At 35.8% G+C, this 16,976-nt stretch overlaps 2 protein-coding genes across 4 annotated transcripts in view; one reads left to right on the top strand and one right to left on the bottom strand.

Annotated features, from left to right (window-relative positions):
- The window catches only part of LOC117204137 (protein split ends-like), a 381,520-nt gene that overhangs the window by 203,209 nt on the left and 161,335 nt on the right, over positions 1-16,976 (top strand). The window lies entirely within an intron of this gene.
- On the bottom strand, positions 1,758-16,951 carry LOC117204138. The gene is made up of 2 exons (XM_033441272.1): positions 16,462-16,951; positions 1,758-2,373 (listed from the first exon to the last, which is right to left on the bottom strand). Exons 1-2 carry the CDS (start codon positions 16,556-16,558, stop codon positions 2,045-2,047), a joined length of 426 nt encoding a protein of 141 aa, XP_033297163.1. The 5' UTR covers positions 16,559-16,951; the 3' UTR covers positions 1,758-2,044.

Below are 16,976 nucleotides of genomic sequence, written 5' to 3'. Positions count from 1 at the left end.
ACGTTGAATGAAAATTTTACTTCATATATTATATATATATTTATTTTATATATTCAAGTATGATGAGTTCTAATCGTATAAAAATTCTTAGCCTTTTAGTAATCACGTCTGCATAGATTCTATGAAATGACTGTATATAGAGAATCATTTTCGGAACAAGCGAAAGGAAAGTGGCGTTTCTCTTTAACCTTTTTGAGAATTCATTATAGTTACTAAATGTACTAAGAAGTGTTTGGCTACTCTCTTTATTTTGAATCGCTTATAATGTTATAATATACGTGCATGTTACAGTATACTGTAAATAATATATAAATATATCGTGTTACAGGTATGTCTACTAATGGAACGTTACAATTACCTAGTACAGAATAAGCGTGGTACGTACTTACATATATATAATATATTTATATATCGTAAATATTCAGTATATACAATGAATGTCTTTTTGAAACTTAATTTTTTTTTTTTTTTAACAAAAGATAGATTACAATACTTAGAAACGAGTAAAGGAATTGTTCTTACAATTCTTAGTTTTTCTTATTTAATTTTCAATTTATATGTTACATTCTACAGTAATTTTACAGTAATTTAGATGAGTTGAAAATGCTTTGACAATAATATCTTATTTTTCTTGTAATTTAATTTGACTTGATATAAATTTGTACAAAATATTTGTCTGTTAATACATTCACTGCTACTAAAGTGTATGTATCTGTTCCTTAAATTGTACTCTCTTGTCTCGTTAGAAACGTCTTCATTTTAAATAATACCTAATTCTTGTTCCAATACACTGTCCTAGGTAACTTATCTGAGATATCTTGACGATACGTAAAAAAGAAATTTGAAATGCAACGGTTATATGAATATGTTAAACGCAGAATGTAAGCAATTACGAATGCATTCGCTCTGACATATTTAATCGATTAATGGACGATGCTGCAATGTATATACCTAACATCTAATCACATCTTACAAAGCACAGACAAAATGTTCAATCGTTTCTCACGTTCGACAAATGGGCTAACTATTGAAAGGTTAATTTTGTCATTGAATAGGTTTCATAATAGCACATTTTTTCTAAAGTTATCCCGATTAACAATACAAATGTCGAGATGTAATCTTTCATTTATATAACAAAACAAACAGCGCGCGAGCGCTGAAATCTTGATTACGGAACTGATTAATCAAACGTTTGATCATTCGGGCTGCACGTCATCCAATTAGTCCGGATAATCGAGATGCAACATTGTATCTATGATGTTCCGTATGCACTCACGTTAATTATTGTACTGGTGTATTATATAAGATACGTTGGCCCAGAATGAAGCATACGTGGCTGGAAACGTGCATCGCAAAGCAAACTTTACGCGGTTAGCAAACAGCTTATATGTCATACCACCGTATTCGCGATTGTTACATTGTTTCTACGTGTTACAAAAGCGAACGGATGATAATTAATATTATGAAGCTTACAAATTTTCTACATTCTTTATCACTGTTAATATAAGTGCTACCTGGATTAAAAAAAGCTATTCTCCTGGTTTAATAATATTTTTGTAGTTAGTAAATATAGATCTAGACATGTGAATTTTATTGTAGAAGTGGCAAAAATATTTTTTCATTTGAGAATGAAAAATAATTCCTATTTGCATTCGATATAAATGAATTAAATATTAAACACAAGAATATAAATTTGATATTAGAGCAAAGAATTTAACGTATACAATTTAGATTATTCAAAAAATTCAGGGTATATACATATATCATATTACATTTTTTACCCCCCAGTCGCCGGGGTTAAAGGAACGTCCCATGGCAATTTCCTCGACAGGTGAATTGTCGAATGTCACGGATTTCTTTCCCGCCGAACGACCGCATAGATTACGTCGTTAAACAGTATTGAAGCCGAGGACGGCGTCGGCCGCGGTGAATGGATACTTTAAATGCGAATTTGCTGGTGCATTAACTTCGGGAAAAGTGCGCCGCTAATGTGGCATTAACGCTTGTGGCGCATGCACAGAGTGCAAAGCCCAGGAGCCGTGAATCATGGTCGGTGTCCGGTGTGCCATGCCATGCCGTCGCCACGTCTACGTGGCACTGGGGCTACGTGCGAAACGTGCACACCATCGGGTATCGTTCTCCCATTCAAGAAAGTTATTATACCTTTTGCCGCATGCACGAGCTTTCCCTGCGAGATATCGCAAATAATACGCTTATTGGCGAGTCGTCGACGATAGCGCGAGTATAATGAAAGGGAAGACGATTTGCGATTAATTCGTAAATTCCTGCTTTCCCTCTGTGGATCGATGTTTGTGTAGAGAGCGCAAGAATAGAAGTGGTTTCCGTCCGCTTTAGCTCTCGTCTGGCTTCTGTCTGGAAGTAATAATGGATTTCTATATAAATGGTTTCAGGTATTTTAGATTGTCGTGGTCAAGGTTCTTTAACCTTGAAGCCTCGAAGGGAATGTCGGTAAAAAAGTACATTATGGCAGCGCGTGTATGTTAGAGGCAGGTATGTAAATACTTATTAAAAATCCATTAAGCTGCTCCAAGTTTCTACACCTTACGAATTATTTATATGGATAGGAGTGAATTAAAGACAAGCGAAAAAACGTATTAAGTGGAAAATTAAAGATATTGCTCTGATACTCATGACTATTGACAGTCACGGTTAACGTTTTTTATGTGTTTGTATAATGTTATGTGATAATTACTGAACGATATTATAATTTCAGCTCAATTTGTGGCTATATGTATATGTGGTTATTAAAAATCCATTAAGTTGTTCGAAATTGTGTATTTTACGGTACAATTACTATTGAATTTATGGGTACAGATAAAGTAAAGATAGGGGGAAAAAAGTTGTTTTAAGTGAAAGGTTAAAGTGATTACTCTAAAAGATATTGATTTACTTAAAGTAATGTCTGTTCGAAGTATCCATATGATTTTGTTAACGAGAACTGATTTATCCATAATGTATTATAAAACTAGGTGTTTTATTTTATACGCTATAATTAATACACGATATTCTGCATGATGGCCTCTTTAAATAACACATTGCGTGGAATGCTGCAAGCTGGTGTAATTGCGATATTTTATATTCAAATAAGATAAAGTTATGTACCTTTGCGGCATAATTGGGCGTAATTAATTTTTCCTTATTCATCGTTCCATTTTTGCTGGGTGTAATTTATTTATGATACTTGCGAATACAACGTAGAGAAATTTTGTAAGTGGATATATGAATATTTACATTATGTTATTTATAGTGGAACCATATTTTCAGTGTTGTAATTCCTGTTAGGGGTATATTAAATCGTTTTGCAATTGTTTTATTTATTTATTTACTCTCTGTTATATTTAATTTGAATAATTATTTAACAAATTGGTCACATGCTGTGAATTATGCGGTTAGTAAGCTATCACGCTAAACAAATGTATAAAATTGTTTTAAAATGAACGCTTGCATAGCTTTCGCTGCTTTTTTCTTGCATCTGTTAACATTTCATTAAAATATAGATATCGCAATGAGCAATAATACGATATTCATAAAAGTCCATTTACATAAAATAATTTTTCCTGTAGAAAATTTAACAAACCCAAACTTATTTTTTGAAGTATATATTGCTCTCGTTCTCTTAAGCAATTGGATCGATGCCATCAAACGAAGAATTTAAGTGCATCGTTATTATTCGTATCACATGTATATTGAATTAATGGATAAGTGTGCCAAACAGCTGGTAAATTTCGCTATAATTAGGACTAAATCATCTAACGGCGCCAAAAGCGCGTATTCCATCATTCTCAATTCTACATTGCAGAAATCACCTATAAATGCTCCGAATTGAGATAAAAATTAACATATTTACTATTTACGTGGGAATGATTCAAAAATACCTGCATCTGCAACTAAACCGAAAACTAAGTACGACGTTTGTTTATTTCACCATATCGCACTTGGTTGTATCAATTGGTAAATTATTTTACAAGAGTATCTAGGAAAGAAATGCTGTCAAAAGCAATTGAGCTTCAAACTGAAAGCATCAAAGACTAGAAAAAGGAGCAATAAAAGGATCGTTAGGCCGGAAAGGGTTCGATTTCCAATGCGATCAAATCGTCGTGTCACTTTTACATTGCACGTATGTGTTGCATCGCGGTTGCTGTTTACTAAACGGACATATTTCGGCGCCTTAGTGAAATCCTAGTGACCATTAAAGATATTCCGATCGCGATGGTTGTCTGTCAACGGGACGCGTGTACCATAAATCGAAGTGCAGACGCGACACAGAGGCATTGGGGGGAAAATATATTGTTATTAGGGGACGATGCTAACTGTATGATAACGTTGGGCCTGACCAATGTTGTCACGTAACAGTTTTAATTACGGTTGTCGGGACTAATGTGCTTAGCCAAGCGACGCGAGCTGTTGTCGCTTACCGCGGCGCACGCGACACGAACCAGCGCCAGCTGTCTTCCGCTTTTGCCACCTAACCACCCTCTTTTTCTTTCCGGCGTGCTCACGCGCGCTATTTCGTCGACAGCTTCGTGTAAAGTAGCTTTTTTTTTAACGACCATAAAGGCTATTAAGTGTAATAACGCTAGATGCACGACTGAGATTAATCGACGCAACGCGAATGTTCGGAACGTACGAGGGATTTGTCGAATGCTGTCGGGCTATTGCGAACTTTGTCACTATAGTTGAGGAATAAGATATCGAGAATAAAATACGGTACAGTGCAGAAGTTTTAGACCGTATACAATTCTTCGGAAAAGTTTCTGCACGCACTGTGGAAGGATTATTTTTATTAAAATAAATCTTATCTTCGTGTAATATTATATTTTTTTGTTTATAAAATATAATAAGTCTTTTGAACAGTACAGTACATATATCATCATAGTCTAATGTTTTCGATTTATAATTCAGGTAGCAAGAGAAAACATGTTTCTTCTTTTCTTTATTTATTTCTTCAGCGTGTTTATCGATAGATACATACACCTCGTATACATCAGATTTATACATACAAACGAAGAAATATAAGAGCATATAAATAACGAAGAATGTAATGGGTACACCGCAGACGTTGTGTAAACGCATATTTTTACAGACACTGATAAAGAAAATAAACGCGAATAAAATTATGTCTTATCTTTGAAATATTTTATATACTTTGCATTTGTGCTCACATCCATATCTAGCATAAATGCATAAACATCTGTAATCTAATCTAATAATGAATAATAAACAAGTAAACATAGATGGAAAGTAGCAAAATATTATAAAATACAAAATACATATGTATCTAACGTAAAATCATCAAACATATAAAGAACAAACAAATCTTGCGAATAGATCCACATAGTTACTAGTACACGTTATAATATTATTTTAATGCATTGCAACGTATTCTTATCGACGTATAACCAATGTTATTCAAATATCACGCAGCGACGTATTAATTACGAACGAGAACTCCCTCCTTGATCGTTAAATCTGCGGATTGATAGTCTCGAACGATCAACGAAATAAAGAAAAGAAACGAAAAATGAAGCGCGCTTATACAGCTCTGTGCAACAGCGATTCACAGTTCGAGCGTTCAATGGACAAGACAACGCGTCCTGTCATTATATCGTTTGTTCGCGTTTCAGTGGCCAGCAATTTACCGTCTCCGGCATTTTGTGCTTCGTAAACGAGCAGAGGGGAACTAGTTTTTCGTTTGGCCGGGTAACGTCGCGATTGGCCGGTCACTTGCGCGGAAACAATTCATAACGGTTGCTGATCGACGCCAGGCGTCGGCGACGATAAGCGGTGCCGACGGCACTGATACAGCCACTGGCCGATAGGACCGATAACAACCATCAGGCCACGTGCGTTCGGTGCAGCCGGCAATGCGTCACGATAACTCACCCCTGTTCTTTCGCATTGTGTGCCCGGCACACATAACGGCGTTGTCGCGTGAACTTTATTTCGATCGTGATAGCGTTACTTTTTCTCCCTTTTCTTTCTTTTTTTCCTCCCTCCCCCTTTCTTTTCGAAGAAAAGCTTGACTAACAACATTCTTGCGCCGAGACACGACGTGCGTTTCGGCCGACAATTTCCAAGTAGTCGTTAGAAAGTGGAAGGTGTAACCTTTGATAAAAAAAAAAGTACCTACTGCTTCTGGTGAAGGTCTCCTTTACGCTACGAGTCAAAGTTCGTTCAATGTCGGTGGATGAAGAGATTAGCGGTCTTCGCGAATCGGGTAGGTTGGAAAATAGTTTTATGATTTATGGAGATCGTTGTATTAAAATATTGAATTTCTGCCGTATGTTTCTTTGCATCGAACGTTGGTCTTTTAACTAGGTAGGAAGTAGGGAAGATAGAATTTTGGAATGTAATGTGAGATTCTATTGGAATAGACTTCTTCTGCAATACAATTGAATATTGAACTCGTCTTGTGTCTTGTCTCTTTTGTATCGGACGTTGATCTCTTGAAGATAGAAAGGAGATAGAATTTTCAAATGTAATCGCATATGGTATATTATTCAAAATACAACGCGTAATTTGCCGTAATTATATATTACGACTATAACGTACATTTATAAGTAGAAACACGAAAGAAGTTCCAGCATCACAATTAACCAATTTCTAAATGCGAAGATCATTATAAGTCGTATCTAAACAAACTAAGAATAATTTACACGGTATAAATTTCCTAAATGCCTTGTCACATTGCTGATCAATCTCGTAGCTCATTCATCGTATATCATGGAACTCGTATTGTTTGAATCTTCAGTCACCCATCATTGTGATGGTTTTATGACAGCATGAGAATGAACGCAAGGGAAAAGCAATAGAAAAATTCGCAGCGAAATTAAACAATTCGCTTTAATTGGAGTCTAAAGGACGTTAACGTGTTTGTTTGCGCTGCGGGAAGCTTCGTTTAGAACGAATTGAACCGGCTAGCCAGCGAGGATAATTTGTTCGCTGGTCGTTCGTCATTGACGCCTGTCCAGCCGGTTTTATCTTTTCAACGTATTAATTCGCGTCGACGTGCTGGTCCACGATTCACACTTCATCGACTATATACTACTAGGCTGGGTTTCGTTGGATTTTTGGAAACACAAATAGATCCGCTCGCAAGCGCGTACTTGCAATGCGACACGCCGAATTTTGATCGCTATAAAACCTTTGTTGAAGACAAGCTTGAGTACTGTTTGAATAAAATATTTAAAAAAAAGATTGTTTAATTAAACGATACATCGTCTTTATTTAAAATAATTTTATGAGCAATCTCAGGCTATATCGTTTTGCACTTAAATGTACGTAAAATATCTGTAACATTTAAGATTGAAATTAATATTAACATTCACATTATTTGTTACTTAATTCGGCGTTCAATTAAAATAGGAAATTCTACAAAAATGATTTTACGTTGGCCGATGATATAATATCGCGTCTCCTGATAATTAAACTATAATTGCACATAAGAATAATATATGCGTTGAATATATGTTTTATATTTGTCTGCATTAGTGATAACAAATGATACAAAGGATGACGTTTAAGAGTCAAATCTTCGAAGAGAAAATTAAAATTATCAGCCGTGAATGTGTTAAACTTTGAGTGTGTTATTTGTGTATCTTTGAGTAGTAAGTAACCGCAGCGATGTAAGTGGGGGGAGGAGGTAACATAATCTTAAGATATTTATTATTTTCGTATTTTATGCGATGAAAGTCATTAATTTTGTTCAATGTGTAAAGTACGATACGTGTAAGTTTCCAAATTTATCACCGATGATATGATTACAAGAATATTTACATTTATGGTTTCAGTGAAATTACAAACAAAAAAGATTTTTATCAGCCAAATTACATTAATTTAAAGTCACGATCGCATAAATTTGAACATAATGGGGTGATCAAGGTTGTTGTATGATCGGTAACGAAACCATTTATTTCGAAATGAATATACTGCAAAGAGAAAACAATGATAATTTTAGACATTATTTCTGTGTCGAAACATCGAGACAAGAGAGATTTTTAATAATTAATTAAAATGAATTATTTCATACGTAAAACTTCTTTTATTTTCCAAATTATATAATCTCAATAAAATACGATGAAAAATACCTAAAATTTGTACACGTAGTATGTGCGAAAACATCATTGCATTATGTGCTATTTATTGTTGTATTGTCTGTATAAATCCATTATAATGGCGCTTTGTTTCGTTGTAGCGTGATTGAAACGATTCAAATGGTTAGTTGAATTTTCTGATATTAATTCTATTGTATACGCTTCAAATGTCATTTGAAACAGAATACAGAAATACATCGATGGCTATATAAATCTATTGTCGATATTTTCCGTTTATTAATATTATCATTAGGAACTAAATCGTTAATATTGTCAGGATTACGATTAACGCAGATTATTAAAAAAATTGAATGAAATCGAAAAATAAAACTATCTCCGACGCTTACTATTTATGTATCTATCAGTGTCCAAATTTTGTCATTATATTTACTGCGAATATACTTACTAAATGTGTACAATTTAATTCGTAAAATTTAATTCGATGCTCGGTGATATTTTCTTCGTTCGATACGGCGTTTCTATATTCTAACGTGAAATTGCATTCTACAATTAACAGGGGAAACAATTATCATAATGTATCTTGTTGCGATGTATATACGCAAGAGAAACTCAATTAATTTCGAGATAATTATCGAATTCGGTGTGCTTTGACATTTCTATGTCGGAGGAATTTGCATAAAGCTACCTGTAAAGTATTAACCCAATTTCGCTGATCTGTTTTACGTAAACGTAAACTGCCGAACAATTAATTCTATCGCGAAATCGAGTGTCTTTCGTGAAATATAGATATTTAATATCGTAATATTTCGGCCGAACGTCCCTTGCAAATTTATTCACGCGTTTGCCCTTTTCTCCCCTCTTTTTCTTTCTGTTATATCGACAGTTCACGGCAGTTTTTCACGTCGTATCATCGACACGGTCAATCGTATCGAAAGAAAGTTTAAAAGGGGGCAATTTCCCTTCCGGTGTATCAATTGTTTAGGGAGAAGGAGTGAAGTTTCTATCTTTACGGAGCCCTTGGGATGGTTTCCACATACTGAAAGTTTCACCCAAAGAAATCGGAGAGTGCTCGTGAAAAAGAATTTCTTGTCCCTGTCCACATGGGGCAAATTCTTTGTGTGCATAAAACATATACGTACAATATAGATTTGCCGGTTATCTTCCTGTTTTGTTGGGTCTGCGAATATAGATATTAGTTTTCCTCGGTGAGATTGTATTTTCATCAGTTTCATATGATATTTCTTTCCTTTTTCTCTCTTCCTACTTCAATGGCGAAATGTAATTCTATTGTGCAATTAATTAACCAGAATGTTGTTCGAAACAGTTGATATCGAAAACAGATTTTGTTCCCATCTTTGATAAAGCTTTGATCTAGAGATTGGCAGAGTTAATTAATACAGAATACCTACGACTGCGTATGCAGTTTGCATGTAAACTTCGTGCATTGTGTTTATTGAGACATGGTAATATTTGCTTATTAAATGCCTAAGGGCTTATTGGTTGTTGTATAAATGGTACTTTTTATTTGTTAAATTGCTCGTCTTTGTTGCTACAGAAGGCTCGATAGCTGAATAACTTTCTCATTTTTCAATCGACGAAATCTCAATGTATCGATATACTGGGTGCAATACTGTTGAGATTATTGTTATATTGTCCGCAACGTCTATAACCTGCATGTTCCTACATTATCTTCAGTGTTTGAATATTTGTTTAATATTACTGTGAGAAATAATAGTACACGTAGGTACAAAGTGGTCATTGATTGTTACAATTTACAACTAGATTACGTGCAGCGAAACAGTGAATCCGTTGATATCATAGGGATGAGACAGTCGCACATGTGCAACAACTTAAGTCAACTGAAACTATAACTTGAGGCACGTATCGAGAATAGAGACAGGTATAGCAGGAAGGCTAAGGGAAGTTCAGTCTGACAACAGAAACAGTAACAGCAACAGCGGCAGCAAGCCTTAATACAATGAGATTTATCGACGAGATCCGCTGGACCATTATCACAGCTGGGACGAGCTTCCCGTCCTTTATTTCGGACGAGGCGGTGACGGAACAGGAGAAGCGTGAGGCAAGGTTTAATCTCACGGGAGAAGACATTCCACTCGACAAGTGTCCCCGAACGATTCATCTTGAAAGAAACAGTTGGCCTTTTTTTGCGCCACGTGACAGACCCTCTTCCAAGGGTTCTCCATTTGGTAGCGTGGTATTTTCTTGTTCTTCTCCCGTTTTTGCTTTGAACGCCGCCGATATCGTGTCTATTTCTGCCCAAGACGTAGCTTCTTTTGGTGCTCTTGTAATTTAACGGAATCTACTCGTCGTGGGACACGTTTCGTATCTGGTGTCGCGCAGATAAGATTATCGGGATGCGTTCGCGTGAAATTTGTCGGCGTTACGCGAAATAGCACGGTTAAAGCGTTATCACGCGATACGTTCTACTGGTCTCTCGTTCGATGAGAGTTTCGAACCGCACGCTTTCTGCGTGCCGCGTCGTTTACACTTGTTTGCGTTTTACGAGCGTGAAGCGGACGAAGGGTAGGAAAACATGTCATTGTCGAAAATCAGATAATACAGCTGCAAGTTTCTATTATAAATGTGTTTCTATTATCTGAATACGCCATTGTGTCATAGTCTTGTTCGAAATATTGTACGGTATTCTGCCTGGAAATAGAAAATATCTACGAGGAGCTGCGTTTATTGTGCTGCTGCACGCGACTTAGCGTGGATCTATTGTAATTTAATTCGGTAAAAATGGAAATTCGTAACAAGTATGACGATGTTGTGTGCAAATCATAGGCAATGCTTATGTTGTGATTTAGATAACCAAATAGCATAGAAATAACGGAATTGGTATTACGACATCTCAATGAGGTTAACATTTTTTTAGCAAGGAACCTGAATTTGTTCGAAGCAATGGAAGATTATATTTGACCATTATCAAACTTTTAACAGATTAAATTATAGGGTTCTAAAACTATCCAAAGAACAGGTTGAATTTTAGATAAAACTGGCTTGTAGGAATTGTTACTTGAAAAGGAAACTGAATGAAGTTAGCCCGATAATTATAATTTCCATTTAATTTTTAGAATTAATAAAATACAACATAATTGATGTCCGTAAGCTAATTCTACGTATGTCTGTATGTTGGGTTTTGTGAAATGCTTAAATAATTCGATAATTACGAGCGTTAGATTAATTACCAATATTATAATTAATAATTATCGGTACTCGTAACCATATATGTAATGAGCCGTATTGAATTGCGATTCATGATTTCCAGCTTACTGATCCTATAGCTGGTATGAAAATTAATTTGCTAACTACTATAGATAATAATCATTTCAGATATTAGATATATATGTGTAGACAGTAGCAATTATTATTAACCTGAATTCTTTATTTAATTACGAGGATCGCTAACGATCTTAGTTTCTTTATTTAATTGATTCTATTCAATTGTAATTTATTGTATTAGTTTCTCTGAAAATAATATGAAATTTACTTTTTATAATCCGGCTTTTATCTATTTACGAAAAGAGAAAGTCATATCGCGAGAAACAAATCTGTGCCGATTATTGTTATAAATAGATCATAATATAACGATGCAACGATGGAGTATAGCAATGCATATCATAAATTGGGTAACGCGTATGGCAAACAATACAAATATAATATTTTTTCAATTATTTACTAATCTCACACTTTTTCCTTGTTAATTTCTAATATGTTCGGATGATGTGAATTACTTATTTGTTTATACGTATTTGTTGTTATATGTACGTCGTTTTTTCCTAACTTGTTGGATACCATAAATGCTTGAAAGTAATATACGTTCAATGTTACACAGTTTTGGGGTTTTTATGATTATTTATCGTTTCTTAGCTTTGGCAGTATCGTTTGTACATCATTGTATCACCAATGTATCATTTGTTATCTCTGTACACCTTTTGTATCGAAGAATTGGAATTTAAACAACGAAGGTTCTATCCAAATTGTAAAGTTAAATCTACAAAAACCGTAACTTCCGAATCGCAAGGTTAAATTTATGAAAATGATAACTTTCCCAAATCGTAAATTTAAGTGTATAAAAATTTCTTCGTATTCTATTAATTTACAATTTCTATCCTGGATATAGCAGTACATTTCCACATAAACCGTAGCCATTCGCAGAAATCGTTTTAAGCGTTCGTTGACGGGAAATCCAGAACAGGATAAAGGCAGCGTTGTTCGCGAAATCGTCGATGAATAAAACCGCGGGAATTCTAGCTGGCGAACAATAACGAGCTTTGCCGCAGTGTTTGCACACGTGTCCCGAAATTCCACGAGGATCCGTGGCTCTTGCGAGCCTTCGTAGCCCATCCAGGGATTTATTTTCGTTCCAGCATCGAACGGTCGGTCTCGTTGTCACTGTTACGACTGACAGTACCACTGGCGCCGAGGAGTCACTCTCATTCGTGTCGACACGACGAGATTGAGACTCGCCTAAAAATAACCGTGAACAAATTATGAGCCGGCCGACTAACAGCCACGTTCTTTTCGGTCTGTCCTCCGATTCACTGTTGGTTGATCCCCGTGCGAGCCAATTCGACGTGAAATTTCGATAAATCAGCCGAGACGCCGTAACGGCGGGGTTGCGTTTTGGCCCGACCTGACACATGTGGACGAAAACGAATTGTAGATCGTTCTTCTCCCTCGTGTTCGCTTTCCATTAATTTCGATCTACGTCCAGCTTTTTTCAGCTTTTCGTTCGTCGTTATTTAGTCATTTGTACGTGTTTTAGTTGAGTTTTTTTTTTTAATTCATCGCATATGTCTCGTTAGGATTGAAATGTTCTGCAAATGTAATGTTTAATTGTAAAGAAGAATGTTATGTAGTTAATTAAAGAACGTTCGAATTTTTCATTTTTTAATTGATTCTTTGATACTTTAACAAGCTTCTAATAAAACTTCAAATGATCTTTGTATAACGTTCGCTTCTTAGTTAAAAAGTTTACCTAGAATAGAACATAATGACAAACATTTACTGGGTAAACATCTTAAATATATCTTTTTTTTTTTTTTAATTGCATAACGAACAAAATATAATGAATCATATATATCAAGCGGATTTTAATCCTGTAAGTCCGGTTTAATGTAATTAATCGTAGGAAACCTGTTCGATAAATAATGTTGGCGATTTAATCGTCGCAGTCACAGCTGGCATATATTTGCGCAAATTTTATTAATGTATGCATGGTTCAACGTGTGGAAGGTTATTAATATGATCTATATTAACGTTCCACCATGACTGAATATAAACTTTAACACGAGGTAAAAGCGAAATCACTTCGATATGTTATAAATTGAAATATAAATTAATCGCTGACAGATAGCGTTACAATTCTTTTCTTAATTGTATATTTTGAAATACAATTTATTATAGGTAAATTGAATTATGTCGCTGTCCCTCTGTTTCTCTGAGAAGAAAGTTATTTCAAAACTGCAACAAGTGGCACAATGGATTCCGGTACCTGGCATATGCGATGTCACACAAAACATCTTCTGTTTCTTATTGCAAAAGTGAAATCGCCCTTACGATGGGATACATTCATGTTACGATGAGTGTTATGATACATAAAAACTAAGTCATTTATCTGAAAAAGATTATTGATACATTACGCTATTATTCCTTAATCGTCTACTAGTAATATGCAAGTAATGGAAATAATAAAATAGTTGCTGTATTATTATGATTTATACTACATTATATATATTATACTATGATATTTAGTTTTATATCAATAACGGTATTATTAATCAAAAATGCTAATATAAATTATGTTTTATAGTGTAAGGCTACTTTTATATTCAAAAGTAGGTCCTCAAATTTATTCTCATTTCATCAAAAAATATTTGAAATATAGCATTAAGTTCCCCGACCTTTTGTCAGATAATTAGTCATCCGTTAATTCTGAGTCAACACAGTGTTCATATTTCTCTCTGACAGTTATTTTCCATAGGCATTATTTGTCACTGAGCTCACTTTCTATCTCGTAGTTCAGACATGTCTACGAATTTGATTGATTTGTTTACATCCTTTAATATCTAGGCAGAAAGTCATCTGTGCTAAGTAAAAATAGAATTAGCATATGCTTAAGTTTTAAGTACAATCTGTATAAATAGTTATAGTTAAAATTGTATGCTGAAAATAAAATAGGGAGAGAGAGTTGCGTTTCCATCTGAATAAAAGTTGATATTAATTTTGTTAAAATTATCTATATATTCTCTCTTTCTCTTCTTATATATTCTTATATAATTATAAATATTACGTTCTTACATAATTATAAAGAATTTGAAATCGCTCGCTTTCACAACTTTGGTAGTTCCAACGTTAAAATGTTTCATATTAACAAACCGAGATGTCCACAAGCTAAAAAAAGAAATTATCGATAATATGAAAAGTGTCAGTTATGTAAACGTCAAGTGACAAACGTTGAATCTAATTAATTAAAAGCTAATATCGTCGAATAAATGTAAAACCGACAAATTACAATGCGTGATAGAAAGCAACGTAATATCGATTGTTAACTAGAGATAAAAAAAAAAACAATCGACGAATGTTCGGAAATAGCGCAACACATTTTTTTCACCCACGTTCGACATTCCATAGCCGTGAAAGCTGTCTCCGCTTGTATATTCATCACGTCTGAAACCGCGACCGATTCCCGGCACTGGTCGTTTTGTCACGCTTCAGCGTGACAGATCCGCCTCGATCCTCTTTCGAGGACACCGAACGGGAGACAAATAAAGCGCTTACGTCGATCTCAAACGGCGGTTGTTTCTCGAAAATGAATTGTTCCCGGAAAGAACGTTTGAACGGGGCCAACGTTCGACTGGCGCGAAACTGTCTAGATATTTCTCAGAAATGTATTTAATATTATAATTCTGAAAACCTTATTCTACTTAGAATTCTGTTAATGGTTAATTCTGTCAATTGCATACGATTTCTTGTGCACGTGTTTTTAATAAATATTATTGTTAATTAGTATTCTAAAATTAAGAATAAAGCAACAAAGAGAAAAGCGTGACTGAATAAAAATAACTACATTCGAACGTCTAGTGTCAACACACTGCATTTAATGGTAGTGATGGATCGTGCATGCATGTCTGTTAATAAACTCGCTCACGTCGGACCTGTGAAATTCAATCACAACGCGATAGCGACTGATTTTAATGCGTAATGAGCGCATGCTAATGCCGGGCTTGTATTAACCGAGAAGTCGGGCAGATAGCGTTCGCCCGAATCGCGTGCTAATTATGCGAAACAATTTTTTAACTGAATCGGAAACGATCGGGATTGTTCATTTACGCTTATCGACAATGCAAATCACGACGCTTTATCGACTGCCCGGTGTCGGCGCGTGGATTTACATTTTAATCGCGATATAGTACGTGAGCTCTTCGAAATGACGAAATGAACGGCGTATAAGTACATCGAAAGGAATCAATCGACTTGTGCGAATTCTAATGAGATGTAAATTTCTACGATCCTCTTTTTTCCCTGCAATTTGTCGTCAAATTTGTCTCGTCTTATTTAAACATTTTTTCTTTCAATGTCATACGAATACGTTTGCTAACGTCCAATTGATTGTTGATATTTCTTTGTTGCATTTCTAGTAATTCACTTTTTTTTTCTTCTTAAAGAAATAAGATTATTACCGAAATTTCATTGTCACGCTTCGTGTTATCTTTTCGAACCAATTTTCGCTTATCATTTGCTGTATACGCAGTGAAAACATTTTTGATCACCCGAATGGAAAGTTCAACGAAAGCTCAACGACTTAATACAGGCGACACAGTATCGCAGCTGGCTTGAACATGTCAAACTAATTTTCAAGATCTTGAAAACCTCTACGATGAACTCTTCGATACAAATGGCTCTGATTACACGGATTTTACTCACCACTAAGAGAAATCGAATTACTCTTCCCTGCGCTCGTTCATCCAACGTTCGGCAGTCGGTGACGCTTCGGAGCGCGCGATAGAGAGCATTTGTCGTATCGCTTATAAAGAGGTCGCACTGAAAGGATCGTCTGGGCGGAAAAAGAGATGAACGTAAGAGAATCGAAAAACAAGAGCAAGCAACGACGACGAGCATACGAGAGCGAACAAGGAGAAACAGAAAAAGGTCGTGCGAGCACGGAACAAAGCCGCTGCTATTTTTGTACGTGAAAGGCTGCCTTGGTGTCGCACCGATGGCATAGGATGGAAGAGTGCGAGAGAGAAACGAGAGTGAATGGCCAGGCCGTGATTAGTGATGTGAGCTGTGATACCAACGAGAAGAAGAGAAAGGCATACGAAGAACATGGGTAGCGAACGATGATGACAATGTCTCTTACCTGATTTGGATTGCCGGTTGACGAGCCCGAGAAGCAAGATCCTTAATTCGTGGACGACGGATGATGGCGGACTAAAGGGTGATACGGGGGTCGACATTGAGGCTGAGCAGAGGGGAAAGAACAATCCAGCTTTGTCCTGTCAACTGTCTGCGGCTAATGAGCCTTTCCTATAGTCTTCCTGCAGTCGCTCTCAGCTCGGCTGTTCGAGTCCGCGTCACGGCTCGATACCCGCCAATAAACCATTTAATTTTGCACTATCTTCACCGACTGTATGCGTCGAATTATTTGATCGGGACTTTAGCCGCATATACCAACGATCAGACGTCTCGACCCAGCGACCAACAGCCTCGAACCGCAGTTAACGCGAGAATTGGTGTAATTGATCGCGTTATACCGCTTCATTGACGACCGGCTACATATCAACCGATAACGCTGGTGACGACGAGAAGGAGGCTGAAGAGACGAGCGTTTGAATTTTGGAATAGATCTTTGAAATTGAATTTGCATAGACTCTA

The sequence above is a fragment of the Bombus bifarius genome, unplaced genomic scaffold (assembly GCF_011952205.1).
Source record: "Bombus bifarius isolate JDL3187 unplaced genomic scaffold, Bbif_JDL3187 scf7180000007977, whole genome shotgun sequence".
Lineage (NCBI taxonomy): Eukaryota > Metazoa > Arthropoda > Insecta > Hymenoptera > Apidae > Bombus > Bombus bifarius.
Note: the sequence above shows the minus strand (reverse complement) of the source record. Positions and strands in the feature narration are given on the sequence as shown.

Excerpts from the sequence above, each read along its gene's own strand:
- LOC117204138 (XM_033441272.1), bottom strand. The coding sequence starts at position 16,558 with ATGTCGACCCCCGTATCACCCTTTAGTCCGCCATCATCCGTCGTCCAC. Across the intron at positions 2,374-16,461 it reads CAACCGGCAATCCAAATCAG|ACAGAAGCCAGACGAGAGCT; the intron begins GTAAGAGACATT and ends TATTACTTCCAG.